The sequence below is a fragment of the Rhinoraja longicauda genome, chromosome 21, assembly GCF_053455715.1.
Source record: "Rhinoraja longicauda isolate Sanriku21f chromosome 21, sRhiLon1.1, whole genome shotgun sequence".
Taxonomy (NCBI): Eukaryota; Metazoa; Chordata; class Chondrichthyes; order Rajiformes; family Arhynchobatidae; genus Rhinoraja; species Rhinoraja longicauda.
Genome location: NC_135973.1, coordinates 4,021,971 through 4,040,368, shown reverse-complemented (window position 1 = coordinate 4,040,368; position 18,398 = coordinate 4,021,971). Strand labels below are relative to the sequence as shown.

At 40.6% G+C, this 18,398-nt stretch overlaps 1 protein-coding gene across 2 annotated transcripts in view; it reads right to left on the bottom strand.

Moving 5' to 3' along the window:
* sdk1a (sidekick cell adhesion molecule 1a) overlaps positions 1-18,398 on the bottom strand; it is a 505,919-nt gene that overhangs the window by 183,150 nt on the left and 304,371 nt on the right. For both annotated transcript variants that reach the window (XM_078417620.1, XM_078417621.1), the window contains 3 exons: positions 13,479-13,590; positions 1,065-1,255; positions 125-208 (listed from right to left, as the gene is read on the bottom strand). In XM_078417620.1, coding sequence (XP_078273746.1) covers positions 125-208; positions 1,065-1,255; positions 13,479-13,590 — 387 coding nt within the window. The remainder of the gene's footprint in view (positions 1-124; positions 209-1,064; positions 1,256-13,478; positions 13,591-18,398) is intronic.

The following is an 18,398-nucleotide window of genomic DNA, read 5'->3' as shown; positions in this document are numbered from 1 at the left end:
AGCTAGCCCTGGCGGACACAGTCCAAATACTTTCTCCTCGGTACTCTCCCCTTCTAAACCTTTTGCAGACATAATCTACCAATACAAAAAGGGATGAGACGTTTAGTTTACCATCAACACTCACCCATAGCTCTGCACGGGATGTCAACAGTTTTTTCTACTTCACCCAGAATCCTCCTGTTGGGCTCTTCAGTAAAATATGGCGGTTCTACAGGAGAAAAATAAAGCAAATGTACAAAAAAGCATGTACAAGTAGATTTTAAATATAACTTAAGTTTATTTACAATCATCTTAGATAAGTGGTTCCTTCTTCTCAGTACTTTCTTTGGCAGCTCTAAAAAGTCATAAACTACTTTTTCACATTTTTAGTATTTTTAATATCATGAACAAACTACCAAAGATAAAAAAAATATTAAGTAAATTAGCCAGTTGGGCCTTTAAACAGCTTAAATAACATATGATGATGATCATATACAATTGTATACTGGGTATGCAAGCTCAGAGAGTTGGAAATCTGTGGAATTCTCTGCCTCAGAAGGCAGTGGAGGCCAATTTTCTGGATGCTTTCAAGAGAGAGCTAGATAGAGCTCTTAATGATAGTGGAGTCAGGGGGTATGGGGAGAAGGCAGGAACGGGGTACTGATTGTAAATGATCAGCCATGATCACTTTGAATGGTGGTGCTGGCTCGAAGGGCCGAATGTCCTACTCCTGCACCTATTGTCTATTATCTAAATTTAGGAAGCAAAGTATAAACGCAGATAACAATCCTTTTTTTTTGCTTTAATCTATCCTAAAATACAGGAGGAGCAGTGTACAAAATAATTTTCACCATTTTAGCCTTATTGGCATAATATCTTCAAAAAGATTTTAACTCAACTGCTGCATCAAGAAATAAAAATCTTCCATTTGCTCTGCCTGTTCTTTACAGTCTTAGTTTTATTTCTTATTTAGTCAACATTATAGAGCATATTGATAAAGTGACTGAAAAGCTTTAATAACTGTCCTGCATTCAAAATGTGAAGAAGAAACACAGCCCACGGATGGTTGAACACAGTGTTGTTACCTATAATGGATATGTAGGCATGTGCATGAACTGGAAGAACACTGCTGCTCTGTAGCGTGGCCACACACTCGTACTTTCCAATGTCGGCTGATGTTGGATTTAAGATCATCAATCGCCTTCCGAAAACACTGATTCCACTTTTCAGTTTCACACCATTTCGTTTCCAGGTAATACTCAGTCTATCCACAGGCCTGTTGGAAAGGACATTAAGTCGTCCATTAACATTCAATGAGCCATCAATTTTATTAATCGAGGAACTGAGCTGTCAATGAATTAGAACAGATTCTGTTGCCAAAAATAATGGAGGGGTTAATGGTGCTCGCCACAATTTGACTTGCACATTGCCCACATCTTCAGGACAGGAAGAGATACCCTGCACATTGCAAATCACCATAAAATTATTGGATGATTTTATGCATTCTTTTGTTTCTGCCACAAAATTACTGCTCTCCTGCACTTGTGCATTAATCACTTTTTAATTTTGGTGCCGAAAATTCAGCCTGGAACTTAACAAGTACCTTTTTAATGAAGATAATTATGCTCCCACTATGTCACTCATCCACCTAAACCTAGAAAAGCACCAACTTGCTTGGATAGATACAAAATGCTGGAGTAAGTCAGCATCCCACCCCCAACCTAGTTCAACTAGTTTCACTGTTATTCTGATTAATTTTACTGTTTGTATGCCTCATTGTCACCTTCCCCTCGGCCAACTATGAACCATTCTACATTTCCTTGATCATCGCCTGCTTTGATCTGTCCTTTTCACACCTTAAGTTCACATTGTACCTTTCTATGTCTCTAGTTTCCCTTTCAGTCTGAAGAAGGGTCTGGACCCGAAACATCACCCTTTTTCCTTCTCTCCAGAGATGCTGCCTGTCCCGCTGAGTTACTCCAGCATTTTGTGTCCATATTCTGTGCAAACCAGCGTCTGCAGTTCCTTCCTACACAACTTAATTGGGTAATCTCATTTTTGCAAGCAATGAATTTGTTCAAGATTTGAAATTAATTATATTTTTGATCTTTGTTTCTGTCTCTTCTTTTAATCAACTTATCCCTTCTTTCTTTTTCAATTCTTAACTTGATTTTATTCATGCTACTTCCTTGCCAGTATTTCCCATTTCTTTCTCAATGCCAAAACCCTAATTGGTTTAAGAATGTACAGTGTCCGTCCTACTGTTAAGGAATGCCATAAATTAATATTATTAGCTTTCCTTACAGAAACTTGTAAAACAAAGTTTCTTTGAACTTAAGATTGTGGGAAGCATCTGATTAATAGGGCATCAGCACAATCTCCCTGCTCTAGGCAATTAAATCAATGAAGTAATCCAAGTCATTTTCATCCAAACGAGAATGTCTGATAGAAAATTAAATTAATATTGAAAATAAATTAAAAGAATCGTGTCTACACTTTATAAGTAGCTAATATTGATGTTGATCTTCCTCTCAGAGGCCAGCTCCTGTCTTACCAGCCAGTCCTCCTGCACAAAACTGCAACGCCTCTCTCCACTGCAGCTGGTGACAACTTGCCCTGAGCTTCAGCAGCATTGAAAAAGTAAAACAATAAAAAACTTTCTCCCACTTAAAATACAATTAAACTGGCTGAATTAAATAAAATTAACATGACGATCGATTACCCATTCTGCCAGTAAGTAACCTTCCCTCCCTGCTTTTCAATGAGAGCATCATATGTATTAGGTTTAACCCAGAGAAGGGAAATCTGCTCATGCTTGTGCCGCTCAATTAGGCTCCAAACATTCACTGGTGCAGCTGGCACAAGTTGCACAATGGAAGATTTCAATGCTGGGTTGTTGTCACCAAAGCTGGACCTGAGCCCTTCCACAGACAGCACAGATATATCTGACAGAAGTGCTGGTGCCTGGGCAGAGGATCTGCCCCATGGGTTGGCTCATGTTTACATGAGACATAGGAGCAGAATTAGGCCATTTAGCCCATTCTGTCTGCTCCGCCATTTGATCATGGCTAACTTATTTTTCCCTCTCAACCCCATTTTTCTCCTTTCTCCCCGTAACTTTTGACACCCTTGCTAATCAAGAACCTATCAATCTCCTCTTTAAAAATATCCAACGGCTTTGCTTCCACCGCCGTCTGAAGTCCACAGATTCACCACCTTCTGGCTAAAGACATTCCTCCTCATCTCCATTCTAAAGGTATGTCCTTTTATTCTGAGGCTGTGCCCTTTGGTCCTAGACTCCCCCATGACTGGAAACATCCTCTCCACATCCACTCCATCTAGGCCTTTCATGTCCCATTATTTTCCACAGATACTTCTCTTTTAACTGAAGCTTCAAGGTATTATTCAGAAAGTACATGTACGTGTTTCATACTGACAAATGGAGATTCATAACGTAATGTGACCATCCCAATTTCCGTCCCCATTTTTAGGTATCAGTGTGATACACTGGCAATATTACGGCAGGACTTTAGTAAAGTTGCTTAATAGTTTAGTGTGAATGTATTAAAGAATGCCCATCATCATTCTTCAATTAATCTATCCTCTTCTTGACAAGCCCTAGATAGTTTGCTGATATGAGAAATCGTATTTGCAGTTGTTTATTATCACTCATTGAAACACAGTTATACAACAAATGCTCAATACCAATGCACTAGCTGCAGCTTCTGAGTTTAATATATCATCTAATCATTTGTATTCTTCAGCTTAATACAGTACTCAGTCTACAGAGACTTCTTGTGTAATGATCCATTAATACTTGGCTTCAAACTAGCATTATCATTCCAGATATCTCACAGATATCTGAAAGGACATACGAGACAATCTCGATGGAAATACTGCAGATATCTAAGAATTCAAGCACTCTTGTAGAAGATAAAATGTGCATTCAATAATTATATTCACATATTGTGTTTCATATTGTGCAATGGTTTCAAGGCTTGAATGAGTAAATGCAGCGAGAATGTAATTTGTAATTACAAGGGCAAATGTAGCAATTTACTTGATTAAGTTACTCATATTCACAATTATCAGAATCATTAAGATTTATTTATGCTTCATCAGTCAGCTTTCAATATCGGGATGCTAAAATAAAATAGATCTTTCATTGTGATGTAAAACACAAAATATGGATCACACAGTTCCATGATAACTTACTTACTGCCACCACCAATAACATTATTATTACCACATATATCTCTAAAACAATAAATGACATGGGAGAAGACAGAAAGCGTTACAGCATAATGCACAGTTAAACTTCCACGCTAGGATCCCACCACAGTACCGAGATACTTATCCTGGATGGGGATTGTAATATAATTGTATAATAGTTTCAATTGGTATATTTGTTTGTATAGTATTCTGGTGGTGGGTTCTGTTTTGGTTTTATTGTATTGTATATATTATTTTAATAATTGAATAAATATTTTTGATTAAAAAACAAACAAACAGTACCGAGATACTACAGTGACTGGTGAGTTAACTGAACCGCAGGTGTTGACCAAGTTTAATGCACCAGCATGCAGTATTTTTAATATAATAAAGGCTCAAAGTACACATGCACTGAAAGCAGGAACATGCTTCACAACTATACATGACCTTTCTCAATTTTACTAAAGCTTTTAACTCCGTTAAACAGGAAGGACTGTGGAACACACCCCCTCACACTCGACTGCCCACAGAAATTCATCTCTATTCCGATTCCTTCATGACGGCCAACATGAATTCCAAAATGGCTCCAATCTTAGTGAAGAGCAGGTGTCAAATACGGTGGCATCGTTGCCTCAGCACACTTTCAATCTTTCCCGGCTCATTGCTGCACCTCACCGCCAACAAACTTTGCAGAGTTGAGCAGTTCTTCAGAAGTAATAGGAAACTGTTCGGCTGTACCTGTAACCTCAGAACTTAGGCCACTTGCAATGCAGTAGCTTCGTTGCAGTATGTAAAAGACACGTACATACTGGGAAGGTTGAAATCCAAGCCATGGTTGACTTGTTTACTGAAGTGTATGAGATGATGGGACTCACATTCAGCATCAACAACCAAGGTTTGTCTACAATCTGCACTGTGCTCTGATGATAAAGGTCTCAGCAATACCCCTGGAAATGTGGACCACTCCCCGGTCTCACCTCTCAGCAAATTCATCAATGAGCAAATTCATCACTGCCTTCAAGACACCAGTGCAGTCTTTGGACAACTGAAGATCAAGACTTAAAATCTGGCACTTGGTCCACAGAGATTCCTGCCCGCCTATACACCTCTGAGACCTGGACTGCTTCCAGTGGCATCTCAATGCATCGGAAAGTTACCATCAATGAACTGAACATTACCGTCCACAAACTCCCACAGACTTCTGTAAATGTACTCAAGCCACCAAAAAAGGCAATGACTTTTCAGAATCCCTGGTCCGTGACTGTTCAAAGCCAATAAAGAACATTTAGGATGGGGTGCTGTAAGCATCAAACCCATGCACAGATTCACATGTTAGCTGGCAACAATAAGCCATTTATTTGTTAATGTACCAAAGGTTCAAGGATTAAATTGCACAAAGCATTGGAAGATAAGAAAGCAATGATAAATAATACATATGTAAATGGCAGAGAGTGCACATCACCTCCTAAGCTAACTACTGCCCACCCTGTTAGCCCCTTCCATCTGTGGAGGATTATGTGGTTCCCACATTGGTTTCATGAGCCATCTCAGAGCCCACAGGACTAGGATGCAAATCATTCTCAATCCTGAAGGACTGTTTAAGAAGAAGAAGCAAAATGAGACGAGATTTATGTCAGTCATCAGGGATTACAGTTAGTGTAACTGAGTTGTGCATTCTTCTTTGTAAACGGGAATTACTGCACTTGGAGCATTTTACTTACCACTTCTTTCTGATTAATATGTAGGGAAAACTTCTTGCAGAAATCTTTGCCTTGAGTAGACTGCTCCATGGGTCCAAACGCTGAAGCTGAGAAATAACTCCTGCTTGTCTAAGAAGCTTTTAGATAGGCGCATGAAAATGCAAGGAATAGAGGGACATTGAGCATGTGCAAGCAGAGAAGATTAGTTTATTTTAGCATCATGTACAACATGGACGCTGTGGGCCGAAGGTCCTGTCCCTATGCTGTGCTTTACTATGTTGTATGTACTGTATGTCACCAAAGTTTGGAAGCAACTAAACAGGGACCCATTCAGCACAGATAATAGCAAAGATGATGAAAGAGTTAATCACGGGGAATTTGCCTCTCTGTGAGAGGTGATTCCGGCTCATCATTCCTGGGGTGAAGCAATGGACTTGGCCAAACAGGGAACATAAAGATTCACATATAAACTTGCGATAATGAATGTTAAGTACAAGCACATAACCTCCTAATTAATAAATTGTCTTTCCACAGCTTCTAACTTTTAGTTATCCACAGATTCAAGTTCCAAACTAATTTCATTAATTTGAATCAATCTCACTTATCACAACTGTTAATTTAGAATCAGTTAGCGATTATTACAGAATGATAGTGACACAACCTCTGTAATCACTGCTGAAACTATTTACAATTAACACTATAAATTATGTTATTTATTCATGCAATCTACTAATTATTTGCTTATTTAATATATGAATACTATTGTGATTACATGGGTAATAAATGATTCTAACTTCTCGTTTGTTTATTTGGTTATTCGCTAATTAAGTGTAATGAAGGATTAACTAATTCACACATTAAACTCTTTGGACCCTAATTGAAGGTCAGTCATGTAGAGAGATATAAAACAGTCAATATATTAAAGACAGGCCACAATAATTTGCATTTATATTGCCCTTTTGGTAACAAAATGTGACATTGAACCGTAAAAGATGATATTGAAAAGATGTCCAACATCTTTATAAAAACATGATTTAAATTCAGGAATATCTTACAGGAAGGAAACAACAGCAGAACAGTCTAGGGAGGGCGTAGCAAGGCTTTGGATCTTGGCAGCTTAACTAATTAAGTCTTAACACTGCAGCTATCCCCAGAGAGGAAAAAAGTTGGAACTTTACAAAGATATTGCCAGCACTCAAGGGGCTGAGCTATAGGGAGACCGGGCAAACTATAATTTTATTCCTTGCAGTGCGAGAGGCTGTACCTTATAGTGATCTGAAAGAGGTGTATAAAATCACGAGGGGAATTGATAGGGTGAATGCAGTCTTTTACCCAATGTAGGGGAATCAAGAACAAGAGGGCATAAATTTAAGGTGAGAAGGGAAAGATTTAATAGGAAGCTGAGATACTACATTTTCACTTAGAGGGCGGTGGGTAAATGGAATGAGGTGTCATAAGAGGTTTAGTTTAGTTTAGAGATACAGCGCGGAAACAGGCCCTTCAGCCCACCGAGTCCGCGCTGACCAGCGATCCTGCACACTAACACTATCGTACACACGAGGGATAATTTACAACTCTACCAAGTCAATTAACCCACCACAAACCTGTAAGTCTTTGGAGTGTGGAAAGAAATTGGAGATCCCGGAGAAAATCCACGCAGGTCACGGGGAGAACATAAAAACTATTTACAGACAGCACCCGTGTTCAGGATCGAATCCGGGTCTCTGGTGCTGTAAGGCAGCAACTCTACTGCTGAGCCACTGTGCGGTAGTTGAGACAGGTGGAATTACAACATTTAAAAGACACTTGGGCAGGTGCATTGCTAGGAAAGGTTTAGAGGGATAGAGGCCAAATGTTGGCAAATGGGACTAGCTTAGATGGGCATCTTGGTCAGTGTGGCAGGTTGGGCGGAAGGGCCTGTTTTTGTTCTGTATGACTGTACAACTCTAACTGGAGGGGCTTAGATCTCTGATGGTTGTATGATTGGAGGAGATTACTAACAAAGGGAGAGGCTGGGAAGTTTTGAACATAAAAATTATATTAGAGTCAAGGTGCGACATAGACAGGGGGCAGCTTAGATAAGGGTGATGTGTTCTAACTTATTAATGTCGTGCAAAGCTGCTCTCACGAGTCAAATGAGATTACAATCAGGATGATTCAGAGTCAAGGGCGGGATAGAATCAATAATGAGGGAATGAAGACACAAGGAACTGCACATGCCTGTTTACAAAAAAGTGCTGGAGTACCTCAGCAGGTCAGGCAGCATCTCCGGAGAACAGGGATAGGTGACGTTTCAGGTCGGGAGCCTTCTTTCGACTCTAAGTCCTCCAGAAATGTTGGCAGACCAGCCAAGTTACGCATGTAACGAAGAAATGAATGTCGAATAGGAAGGTAATCTAGGTTTGCCAATGCTAAATGTTGGGTAAGCAGTTTGATTATTTAGAGGTATTGATGAAATAAGAGAAATTGCAGTAGAGTTGGGGGGCTATCAGCAGATGTGAAGGAGCTAATGCCCTGCTTTAGGATGACATTATTGAAGGGAAGGTACAGATGAGAAAGAACAAAGGGGAAAAGAATGGACCTTTGGAGACACAATTAAAGCAATTATCTGATTGAGACCAGATGATCAGGCAGCACCATGATATAGCAATTTGTGCTGTTCACAGATCGAGGGACCCAGGTATGATTCAGGTGCTACGTGTGTGGCGTTTGCATGTTTTGTTGTATGATTACATGGGTTTCTATGCGATGCCCTGGTTCCCTCCCATATCCGCAAGGCCAGCTGATGGCTATTGTACGTTACTCCTTAACGAACGTGAGTGGCAAAAGAATCAGAGAGGAGACATGTGAATAAGTTGAGAGGCTGCACAGGGAATAGCATTGTTGGGAATGTTGGGAGCCAAAATAGGCCAAATGCATGTCTGTGTCAATCACGTCGAATTGGATAGTTAATCACAAAGAAGTTAGGGTTATAGTCGAGAATTTGTCTGATGTTTTTGTTAATGTTTTCTTACAACACACCTTTGTTTCAATATTGTCAAGAGAGTCGGCAGCAATCACTGATACAAATCTATTAGTCTGCAGGAGGCATTCTAAGTGAGCAAGGCCAACCTTTTTCCCTTTAGCTTTCTGACTTTTAAAATAGGCCTTTGGGATAAAAGTCATTAGAATGGTTCTAAATCACTTCAAAGCAGATTTAAAAATAATTCATTATCTAAATTGCAGTTTATTATGGAGTGTGTGCCTGAATGGATCAGTGCGTAAATGCACAAGGATGCTGAATTCTAAAATGAGCATTTAAAAACTTTATAGTAATTATGGAGAATCTCAGTAGGTTGGATTGAATAAATAATAGAATTGATCGCCGCAGTCTTTCCTGACAATAAGCAGCACCTAGTGAGCTGTGGTTCAGAATCCACTGAGTGCAGCCTGCAGCGTTTTGTTTGTTAATTTAAATCAAAGGCAGTGCCTTCACTGTTGCATCCTATATTCCCAGCTGTTCACACATTCAATTGATGAACTAGTGATACATTTCATCAATAAGATTTTCACCTTTCGTGATGAGCAATACTGTTGGGTTGCATCACAGCTAAGTTTAGGAACAACTCTGCCCAACACTGCAAGAATTTGTAAAGAAGTGTGGATGTGGCCCAGTCTATCACACAAACTAGACTTCCCACCATCTACACTTTATGCTGCCTCGGTAAAGCAGCCAACATTATCTTGGCTTGACCTATTCCTCCTTCTCCCAGCTCCTGTCTGGCAGAAGGTACAGAAGCTTGAAAGAGCGCACCACTAGACTCAGGAACAGCTTCTTCCCCTCTGTTACCCGGCTTCTGAATGGTCCTTCCATAAGATAGGGTACTGTCCAATTCACCTCTACCCCATTGCGGACGTTGGACTTTGCCTTTGGAACTGATGCGCTACAATGCTGAGAACTATATTCTACGCTCTGTATCTTCCCATTTACTCTATTTATTGTACCTGAGTTTGACTTGATTGTATTTATGTCTGGTATATGTGATCTGTTTGGATAGCATGTAAAATAAAGGTTTTCACTGTACCCCAATAGACATGACAATAATAAACCTAAACCTATAGTATCAGTTGAGTGCTTTGAATTATCTGCAGCAAATGGAGATGTACACTGTGGAGCCAGTAAATTACTGTGACATTCATGTTGTTTTTGAGTTTATCAATGAAGTACTACAAAATTATTTCAAGGCAAGCAATTTTCACTTTGAACACAAGGTGCTGGAGTAACTGAGGGGGTCAGGCAATATCTCTGTCTGAAGAAGGGTCTCAACCCGAAACATCATGCATTCCTTCTTTCCAGAGATGCTGCCTGTCCCGCTGTTACTCGAGCATTTTGTGTCTTATCTTCTGGTCCATCACAGGTACTGACCTCCTCTCCAACAAAGGGATCTAGGTGTTTTTCCTCAGAAAGGCAGCCAATATCATTAGACCCACATCACCCTGGCCACACTCTCATTTCATTCCTACCTTTGCGAAGAAGGTACAGGAGACTGAAAACTGACCAACAGGTTTCAAGAATAACATATTTCTAGCAACCATCAGGCTCTAGAACAATACACAACATTAACCTCGAGAACGATGAACGTCTATGGACTTTTTCTAATTGCACTACAAACTTTGTTTTTTTTTTGCATTAGTAATATGGTCATTAATATATTGAATCTTGTTATTATTATATTGAATTGTGTGCATTGCATTTACTGCCTTGTTAAGCTGCTGCAAGTAAGGATTGCCTTGTTACAAAATATGACAATCAAACACTCTTGACTTTTGAACTGGATGCAGATATCTATTGCCTGTCTCAAATATGAACTATTCCATCGGACTCCAAGTTATGATGGAAGATGGTGGTTGGTGAACATAATTCAATTCCATTGTGTGTAATTTAATTATATTTGCTGCGATAACATAATTATATATGTCAAGAGTTTTATAGCTGTCTATATTATAGTTTTGCATAGGATGTTAATTTAGATAATTTAAGGTAGGTGAAGGGTTCTGTTTATTAGCATCTTTCAACTCCTTTAAAAGGCATCCATTATCTGTCAACATTGTGGATTGGATTATTGGTTTGGCATTTTTAAAAATCAATTATATGTCCACTGTCTAGACAAGCAAATACTAATAAATAATGTCTTGAACAAGGTCAAGCATCTAAGCTAACATACAAAAATACAGATATACAAACAAATATAACGAGGATAATAAATTTACAAGAGCAAAGCAGACCAAAATTAAATTGGGTCACAAATCATATGTGCATGAAAATTTCCAATAACGTTGCATTTTAACACAAAACAAATTAAAATTGGCAATGCAAAGGGGTCTTAGGTTTCAGCATCAAACAAAGTACTGAAGGAACTCAGTGGATCTGGTAGCATCTGTGGAGGGAAATAGACGGCCGCGGGGCCTTCCATCGCCCGGCTCGGCCGTGGGATGTTTCAGCGCCCGGTGCGGCTCGGCCGCGGGGACTTGGGCGTGGGGTAGAGAGCGGAAGTTTTGTTGCCTCCATCACAGTGAGGGGGTGTTTGGAGTCACTGTGATGGATGTTTGTGTTGGGGTTATGTGTCTTGTGTTTCTTTTTTGTGTGACTGCTGGTAACGTAATTTTGTTCGGTACCTCGGTACCGAATGACAAAATAAAGGCTCTGTATTCTCTGCTCTGTATTCTCTCTGTATAGATGACATTTTGAGGCAGAACCCTTCTTCAACCTGATCAGTCACAATGTGTCTGGAGAAGGCATTAAAAAGACACTTGGACAAGTACATGGATAGAAAAGGTTTAGAGGGATAAAAAAAAAATACAGACAAGAAGTCACATGGGGGAGTGGTGCAGAGAGTTTAACCATAACCTTAACTATACGGAACATAAAGGGAGAATTATGGGAGCTTGTCAGAAAGGTATGACAATTTTAATCTGCGTAAGGACTAGAAAAATCAGATGGGTGAAGATGGATGAGGAACTCAGACTGTTTTGGGGAGTTGCTTAGAACAGCAGGTTTTGGAACCAACCTGAGAACAAGCTATTCCAGAGATGCTATCGTGCAATTAGAAAGGATTAATTAATCATCTCATAACAAAGGTGCCCCTAGGTAGCAGCAATTACAATATGATTAAATTTTACAATCAGCTTGAGGGAGAGAAGAATGGATCTCGTATAAGAACAATTATTATGCCATGATAGCAGAGCCAACCAGCAACACATGGTTCAGGGAATATCCAATTGAAATGCAGTGCCATATGTTTAAGCCAAACTTTGACAATACACAGGTTCGATGCATTCAATTGTAAGGGGAAGGGAGCCCTTGTCTGATTAACTGAAAACATTAAAGGTAGTATCAAATTTAAAGGAACAGCAACAAACAATTTACAGAGGAACTCAGAGGGTCAAGCAGCATCTGTGGAGGGAAACGGACAGTTGATGTGTCTGTTGAGACCTTTCATCTGGACTGACCTGCAAAGTTGCCTGACCCACTGAGTTCTTCCAACAGGTTAGCCTTTCAACGTAATTAGTCTTGATACTAACAATAATTGGAACAAGTTGATTCCTAATTACAAATGCTCTTAAAAGACTTGAATCAACAACAAGAGTAAGTCGACGGACTGGTTCTCTTCCCCAAGCTTAAAATACCTTCTGACATTTAAAGTAAACAATTTATAACTTATTTTTCTTTCATTTATATATTAAAAAATGAATATACATTTATCTCATCTAATATGTGAAGATATGCATTATTCTAACATAGAAAATATATTGAAAATTGGCAATTGTTGCAAATCATTTAGTAACTGGAAGAAAATGTTAATATCGTATCTTACTTCATTTTGATGTAATTGAACAAGGTAATGAAAGGGTGTGTGGATGTGGCAATTGGCATCTTTCGTTGGCCAGGTGCAGGAGGTTTGTGCGAATAGGCAAAGTAAGATTAGACGTATTATCTCTTATCTAAGAATGTGTTGAAGAGCGGATGGTAAATGTAAACATGAAATAATGAACGGAGATAAGGAAGCTTGTTTTCTCAGCAGGAAGTTACAGTAGACAGCCCCCTACCGCCACTAGCATCGAAATGTTACTGTAAATGGAGGGCTTATGATTGGCTCGGAGAGGGGATGGTGGCATGGTACAATTAAAAGGTGAGATAGAATAATGTCAAGATGCCCTTATATTATGTTTGACTTGTATTAACTATCTGTTGTTGAATAAGATTAACATAAGCAGAAAGTATATTATGACTAATTAAATAAATAATACCCATGGTAGTTATAGGAAAATATATAGCCAAGGACAAAATATATTTTCGTATAGTTGTATCTAACAAAAAACAAAAGTTGTTTACTGCACAGTACAACTGTCGGCTAATTCTTCTGTGAAGTCAGAGAACTGGTGAGCAGTTAACTGCCGCCATCTCTCCATGATATCATACAATAAAGTCCCTTGAAGAAAACCTGTGAAGTCTCCGCTTTTTATTTTCCTTTAATTTCCCTCTAAATTAATTTCTTCCACAGTAACATAATTAACGCACAGACGTTTGATCTGTTTCTTTCCACTAACCTTGCATTTGCAACACATTCCAGAGTAACCTCACTGGTGCCAGCCACGATACTGGTGTTTTTTGGAGCCACAACAATTCTTGGTGCCACAGGGTCAGCTCGATCTGCAGTGTCTGGAACAAGAAGAATGCAAATGTTAACAAAAAAAACCTATCCAATCTTTTTCCAAATGTTGTAGAATCACCAGGTTACAGAATAGCTTACTGTCTGGCTACCACTGAGCCAAACAAATTCATCACCATAGAAGTCAGTTCCAATGCTCGACAATACTCGGCAACAAACCTGATACCGGAAGCCCCATTCATGTTCCGTGTATCTGCAAGGACTCGTCGGAGCTGGGGGGACTCAGTCCAGGCGGTGGTGATCACCACACAAACCAGAGGTATGAGCACAGATGTACATCATGGGGAGGTTGGGCCGAAGGGCTTGTTTCCATGCTGTGTGACTGGGTAGAGTGGATGTGGTGGGATGTTTCCACTAGTGGGAGAGTCTAGGACCAGAGGTCATAGCCTGAGAATTAAAGGAATTTCCTTAGGAAGGAGATGAAGAGGAATTTCTTTAGTCAGAGGGTGGCGAATCTGTGGAATTCATTGCCACAGAAGGCTGTGGAGGCCAAATCAATAGATATTTTTAAGGCAGAAATAGATAGATTAATAATTAGTACGGGTGTCAGGGGTTATGGGAAGAAGGCACTGAAAGGAAGCATGCAGGTACAGCAGGCAGTGAAGAAAGCCAATGGAATGTTGGCCTTCATAACAAGAGGAGTTGAGTATAGGAGCAAAGAGGTCCTTCTGCAGTTGTACAGGGCCCTAGTGAGACTGCACCTGGAGTACTGTGTGCAGTTTTGGTCTCCAAATTTGAGGAAGGATATTCTTGCTATTGAGGGCGTGCAGCATAGGTTTACTAGGTTAATTCCCGGAATGGCGGGACTGTCATATGTTGAAAGACTGTAGCGACTAGGTTTGTATACACTGGAATTTAGAAGGATGAGAGGGGATCTTATCGAAACGTATAAAATTATTAAGGGGTTGGACACGTTAGAGGCAGGAAACTTGTTCCCAATGTTGGGGGAGTCCAGAACCAGGGGCCACAGTTTAAGAATAAGGGGTAGGCCATTTAGAACAGAGATGAGGAAAAACTTTTTTAGTCAGAGTTGTGAATCTGGAATTCTCTGCCTCAGAGGGCAGTGGAGGCCAATTCTCTGAATACATCCAAGAGAGAGCTAGATAGAGCTCTTAAGGATAGCGGAGTCAGGGGGTATGGGGAGAAGGCAGGAACGGGGTACTGATTGAGAATGATCAGCCATGATCACATTGAATGGCGGTGCTGGCTCGAAGGGCCGAATGGCCTTCTCCTGCACCTATTTTCTATTGTCTATTGTCTAAGGCAGGAGAATGGGATTAGGAGGGAGAGATAGATCAGCCATAATTGAATGGTGGAATAGACTTGATGGGCCGAATGGCCTAATTCAGCTTCTATCATTAATTAACCTACAGCCATCAATTGCACAAAATGTCAAACACCCCTGGTTCAGCTGCCTTTCAAGATATGTCTAATCAACACATGCCTGGCTGCAGGAGACACACTGAGCTTGCTGTACCCGAAACTAATCCTTTATGGAGAAGGACTGCAGTCCAAGGTCCTGTCATCACCAGACACAGATGCTGGAAAAGCTTCTCAAATACCTGAAGTCCAAAAAGGCCTCATGAGTAGTAATATTCCCTTGTACAAAGACTGCACCAACACTACAAATCTATAGACCTGATAACACAATGAAAGCATAGACTGGACAACACTGAAATAAAACATATGTATCTGCCATGTTTCTGGATCACTTTAAAACGTTCTCCTTCAGCCTTTTGGATTTTTTGCACAATTGTCCAACTTTTCTGATTCGTAGGAGCAAGTATATTTGAGATACAGCTTGAAGCTTCAAAACAGCAGTTACACATAGCCATTGATGCATTCCAATTGTTAAAATTATTTGCACAGCATTAAGAAGTTATCCTACCTACACTCGACATGGTGTTGAACCAAGGGAGTTCCAGGATTTAACCCAGCACCAATGACAGAATGAAAGTTTACTTGCAAGTCAGCAGGGTATCTATAACTGGGAGAGCATCTTGATCGTCACTCTTTGCTCTGGCTGCCTGAGGTCTTTGAGATAGTTGAGGTTGCTGGTTAGGATGGTAACGACATGAATCTTGCAGATGACATTCCTAGCAGGCAACTGCATTAGTAATGGAGAGAGGGAATGCTTGATAGTGAATGGGGTGGAAATCAAGAAAGATTTGACTTGGAAGTTGCTGAGCTTCCCCAGTATTCATAGAGGCATTCTAACCTAGGAAAGTGGAGAATATTCAATCCTCCTGATATGTAACCAGAAAATGTTTCAATGGCTGTAGGGAATCAGTGAGTGAGTGAACTGATGCATCCAACCAGATCTCTGTTCTGCACTTATTACACATCATTTGCCAGACTAGTTCACTTCAGCTTCTACTTAACTGTGAGCCATCCTGTGCATATCAGATATCGGTGCTGCAGGATTAAACAATAGCAATGGCAAACTTTATATCCAAGGGTAATTTATCAATAGTATCATGAAGCCATGCTTGATGGTGAGAAGTATGCATAGAGTCCTTCTAAATTCACATACTCTTTATCCCAGCATGGAGGAACCAAGAACAGAGAGCATAGGTTTATGGTGAGGGGGGCCTATTAAAGGCCAGTGCTGCGGTACAGCGGTAGAGTTGCTGCCTTACTGCGACAGGGATCCCGGGTTTGATCCTGACCACGGGTGCTGTCTGTACGGAGTTTGTACATTCTCCCCTTGACCTGTGTGGGTTTTCCCCGGGATCTCTGGTTTCCTCCCACACTCCAAGGACATACAGGTTTGTAGGTTAATTGACTTGGTAATATTGTAAATTGTCCCAGGTGTGTGTAGGATAATATAAATGTGCTGGGTTCCCTGGTCGGTGCGGTCTCGATGGGCCGAAGTGCCTGTTTCCGCGTGGTATCTCTAAACTAAACTAAACTCAGGGGCAACATTTTCACATGGATGGTGGTGTTAAATGGAACAAGTGGCCAGAGGAGGTAGTTGAGGCAGGTACAATAACAACATTTAAAAGACATTTGGACAGATACATGAATAGGAAAGGTTTACAGAGAAATGGGTGAAATGTAGGCAAAAGGGATTAGCTTAAATTTGGCATCTTGGTTGGGAAGGACAAGTTTATTCTGTTTACATGCTGTGTGACTCTAACCAGTACTCCCATTATACATCCTATACTCCCTGCCTGTGGAGTGTAATCAATTTGTCCTTAAATGTCCTGGCAAAATTGATGAATTCATATTACCTGTGATTGAAAAAAACAGTACACAGGACACAGAATTGTGATTCACACCAACTACAAACAGCTAAATACGATTTTATGGATGATGGGTTAGAGGAAAGTAATTTCAATGGATTTTATGGGTTCTGGTTCATTAAGTGTCTGCTGTAAAATAGCTGTTCCATAGATCAAAATAATATTTTTTTTTATGGAGCATCAATCAGAAACTTTTTTATCATATTAAATGTTTTTGTGTTCAGAACTGAAAAATGTGAGAGTTTAACTGAAGTGCATTGAGGCAACAGATTCAGTGTTAACATCACCATCTCTGCACGGGATGGTGGGCCAGATCTCCTGCTGAATCCTTGAACACCACTCCTCACACTAGAACTTAATGTTCCTCCCAGCATGGCCTCAGTCTCAGTCTTCTTCAGAGGGGCTAGAATGTACCTCATCAGAACATCGGATCGAATAATGAAAGGCTTGGATAGAGTGGATGTCAAGAGGATGTTGCCACTAGTGGGAGAGTCTAGGACCAGAGGCCACAGCCTCAGAATAAAAGGACGTTCCTTTAGGAAAGAGATGAGGATGAATTTCTTTAGTCAGAGGGTGGTGAATCTGTGGAATTCATTGCCACAGAAGGCTGTGGAGGCCAGGTCAATCGATATTTTTAAAGCAGAAATAGATAGATTCTTGATTAGTATGGCTGTCAGGGATTATGGGGAGAAGGCAGGAGAATAGGGTTGAGAGGGAGAGATAGATCAGCCATGATTGAATGACGGAGTAGACTTGATGGGCCGAATGACTGAATTCTGCTCCTATCACTTATGAATATGAACTTCTCTTGATCCAAACACTGTCCCCCTCAGAAGGCTCTGACAGCCTCTGAGGCCCCTCCCCGAGTCTCACGGGCTATCAAAACAGTTACTACAACAGAGTCCCTGTGCCCAATACACCAAAACATGAGAAAATATCAGAGAGCCACCAGCATGGAAATAGATTCCCGATCCCACCATCCACTCCACCTACATCAGACATACGCCAAACTAATTTACTCTCCCCATTTTCAAATGAACTCCTGCCACAGTCTAAGACTTACCTACAGACTAACGGCAATTTACAGTAGCCAATTAACCTAGCAACCCACACCTATCAGGTGGGAACCAGCCTCCCTGAAGAAGAATGCGATTGGGGCCATGCAGGAGGAACATTATGTGGAAGGTGAGCAGTTGGTGATCCATGACTCAGCGGGACATCTGGGCCTCCATCCCAGGACGTGGGAGAAAAACTGGAAACCGAAGTGGCCAGGTGCTGCTTCATAGCACCGAAGACCCAGGTTCGATCCTGACCTCGCAAACTGTCTGTGTGGAGTTTGCACGTTCTCCGTAGGGCCGCGTGGGTTTCCTCCAAGTGCTCTGGTTTCCTCCCATATCCCAAAGATGTGGAGGTTTGTAAGTTAATAGGCCTCTAAACTGCCCCCTGTGGTTGGATGCTGGTGTTTTATATTTAAAATTTATCTTTTTGAAAATCATAGAGATATATAGATCGTTTTTATTAGTTACACCTGCTGCAGCATGGGAAGCCCCGTA